This window comes from Alexandromys fortis, unplaced genomic scaffold (genome assembly GCF_014885135.2).
Source record: "Alexandromys fortis isolate MF-2015 unplaced genomic scaffold, M_Fortis_MF-2015_v1.1 scaffold_10, whole genome shotgun sequence".
Classification (NCBI taxonomy): Eukaryota; Metazoa; Chordata; class Mammalia; order Rodentia; family Cricetidae; genus Alexandromys; species Alexandromys fortis.
The window spans coordinates 13848079-13851230 of NW_026067895.1; the positions used below are offsets into that span (position 1 = coordinate 13848079).

Consider the following 3152-nt stretch of genomic DNA (forward strand, 5'->3'; position numbering starts at 1 on the left):
AGAGACGGGGGGGGGGGGTGATGGGTGAGTGGGCAGATGGTTGGGGGATGGAATGACAAGGTGGCAAAGGGCACAGGATCTGGCCCAGACAGTCTGGAGTGTGTCTCAGCTAAACCCCTCACTGTCTAACTTTGGGGAAATTTCTCAGCCTCATTCATTTTCACCAGTGAAAATGGAGATCCAAGTAGAGACTTCTTCGCTGGGTGGTTGTGGAAGGAAATGAGCTTCTACGTGAGAAATGTAGACTGAAGGCTTAACCCTGTGTCCGTGTGGTGGGGACCACTCTGACAGCCACCCCAGTCTGTCTGGGAGCGGCCCTGTGATGGGATTTTGATTCTCTCCTTCACCCAGGTTGGACTGAGCCCGAGGTCCCCAGCACGTCAGCACTGAGTGTTTTCATCCCGTCTTGCATCGTGGCTTTAGTCTTCATAGCGGCGGCGATAGCCCTGAGACAGAAGCTCTGTGGGAAGCTGCATTCTAGACATCGGTGAGTGACTTACAAGCTGTGAGTGGCGGCGTGGAGGCCTGCTTGACTCACAGCTGCCCGTGGCCTTCCAGTCTTCCCTGAAACACTTCAGGCCTAGGAGGGCTTTGAGACCATCCTGGAGACTTTTTACCCCAAGAAGAAAATGGTTCAGTCTTCAGTGAGCTGAGCCCACACTACTTTTTTTTTTTTAAGGGGATGTTTGTTCCTGGGCTTCAAGAGTTTGCCTTGAACTCTGAGCCCCCAGAGTGCTGTCTTTTGGGGCACGCAGGCGGCATTTGCTGCTGAGAGGTTGCCAGGAGCCTCTCTGAGGATTCGATTAGTCTCCATCATTCTTTTCCTCATTCTGGGCATGAGTTGGATTAAATTCTCCTGGTCTCCTGGGAATTCACCCCTTCTGTCTGGGTGCGGAGTAGAGAGAGTTTTGGGAACCTTCTCCATTTGGGGAGGTCCTTGTGAGCATCGGCTTAGCCTGGACCTTCTATCTGCCCCTATCCTTTTGAATCAGACAGGGCTGGGGCTGCCTGCAGCTTCTAGTCCTAAATAGAACTGCTCTTGAGTTTGTCTGTAGTCTGTCTGTTCCTCACTGGAAGGAGCCAGTCGCCAAAACCCCAGCCTGTCTGTTGCTTTCCTCGGTGGCACCGAGGTGACACCCAGTGAACTTCTTTCCACCTCTCCACTAGCTTTGTCTGTCAAAAAGGAAATGGCCCCTTTGGCTATTTTATCTGGAGTGGGCAGCACCAGCCAGGAGGAGGAGGGGTTGTCATCCTGCACTGATAGCGATGTCACCCGTGTCCTCATCTGTTGAAGTACCCTGTGTTTTGTCCCCTGTCCTTTGTGGGCATTATCAGAGCTGGTCACAAAACCTCTAACTGCTGTCAAAAGAAAATAAGATATCTTGGCACAGGGGGAGGTGGAGACTGGAGGATCGCCCTGTCAAAGGCAGTGAAACTTAGCCTCAGAAGAACAAAAAAGAGAAGTGTGAGGAGGAGGAGGGAGAAACGAAGAAAAGGAGAGGGGAGACTGGTAAAGGGGGGCAGGGCGAAGGGAAGAGAGAGGGAAAACAGAGAGAGAATAAAGGAGACAGAAGAGAGAAAAGAGAAAGAGGCAGAGAGGCAGGCAAGAGATTAAAAAAAAAGTAGATAGGAAGGGAGCAGAAGAGTAAAGAAAGGCAATACTGAGTTTGCTCAACAGGACTTTCGGTAAACCCATGACCTCAGACCACTGTGCAGGTAAAGCTCGCTAAAGTCTTATGTCCTGACTTTCACACAGATCTTACAAACAGAGTTTCCGGCCTGGGGCCTGAGAACCCCATAGTCCCTTCAGAGAGGACAGCTTAACCGCTCACAATAGTCAAGTTATGGAATCAGCCCAGGTATCCATCAGTAGATGGATGGGTAAAAAGAACGTGATGTGTGTTCAAAGCAGAGCAATATTTAACCTTCAAGGAAGATGAAATGTCGTTTTCAGGGGGAAGAGTGAAACTAGAGACCATCATTTTAAGCCCAACTCAGACAGTGCAGACAGATAATATATTTACTTTCATACATATATTCTAGAGGCTACAATATCGGACACTGCAGATATCAACATTACTGTCGCTGCAGGAGATCCTATTGCATTGTACTGTGGTAAATCCCTTCTAAACACTGATTCTCTTAATTATGAGTTTTGCCTAAGGCAGGGAATGGTACTTTTATTTAGCCCATGAAGGAATTGGGGTTCAGAAAAGCCATGTGATCTCCCGAAGTCACACAACCTGGACTCAACTGCAGATTTATAGGTCTGTTGGACTCTGAAACTTGTGAGCCTTTCGTGACAAAAGAGTTTAATTAAAAACTAGCCATCTAGATGGTATCAGCCATAGGAGGGAAGAACAAGTCTTCTTCTAAAGAATTAAGTGGGTTGTCACTCATGTCTTAGACCAGACACAAAGTCAGATTACAGTCCCGTGGCAGTTACTATGTCACAGAGACTAGATTTATAGACTTTATTGAACTATGAGCTTCTGTGGCATAACCCTCTTGTACACTATAAAGATTTGTCCTGTAGTCAGGCAGGAAGTACAGGTGGGGCGACCAGACTCGGCATGATGGTAAGGGGAATGGTGGAGTCAGAGGAGTCGCCAGCCAGATGGGCACCTTGTACTGAGAAAAGTTACCGCCACGTGGCATAGCATATATAAGGGATACGGGTTAACTTAAAATGTAAGAGCTATTGGCCAAGCATTTGTAAGTAATGTTGTGTATTTATTTAGGAGTTGCTGCCTGGACTTCTACCCATAATGGGTAGCTTAAATGAATGGGGATTCCAAAAAGCTTGGCCAATGGTGTCTGAACACGCAATGACCAATAATCAGTTCAAAATAAATTTATAGTGGATCTGGGGGTGTTTGTGGGTGCTTACCCATGGTTCTGAACATGCAGCACACTTGGCACTGTGCGTGCTGTTATACAGTGCAACACCAAGGGATGCTGCGGAAACACCTTCGGTCTGATCTGAGACTACTGTGTGCTATGATTTGCAGGGTTTTTCTTGTACATACAAAACTTTATTATCCTACTGAAATATAATGCTTTAATTACGAAAAAATAAGTTTTTAAATTTTTTATTCATTTTACATACCAATCACAGTTCCCTTCCTACTCTTCCTCTCACTTCCCCCTTC

The 3152-nt window shown here is 47.0% G+C and overlaps 1 protein-coding gene across 2 annotated transcripts in view; it reads left to right on the forward strand.

Annotated features, from left to right (window-relative positions):
* The window catches only part of Pdcd1lg2 (programmed cell death 1 ligand 2), a 63411-nt gene that overhangs the window by 46593 nt on the left and 13666 nt on the right, over positions 1–3152 (forward strand). Inside the window, exon 5 of one of the 2 annotated variants that reach the window (XM_050160958.1) lies at positions 352–487. The exons of the other annotated variant lie outside the window; for it this stretch is intronic. Coding sequence (XP_050016915.1) covers positions 352–487 — 136 coding nt within the window. The remainder of the gene's footprint in view (positions 1–351; positions 488–3152) is intronic. 2 annotated transcript variants of the gene reach the window in all.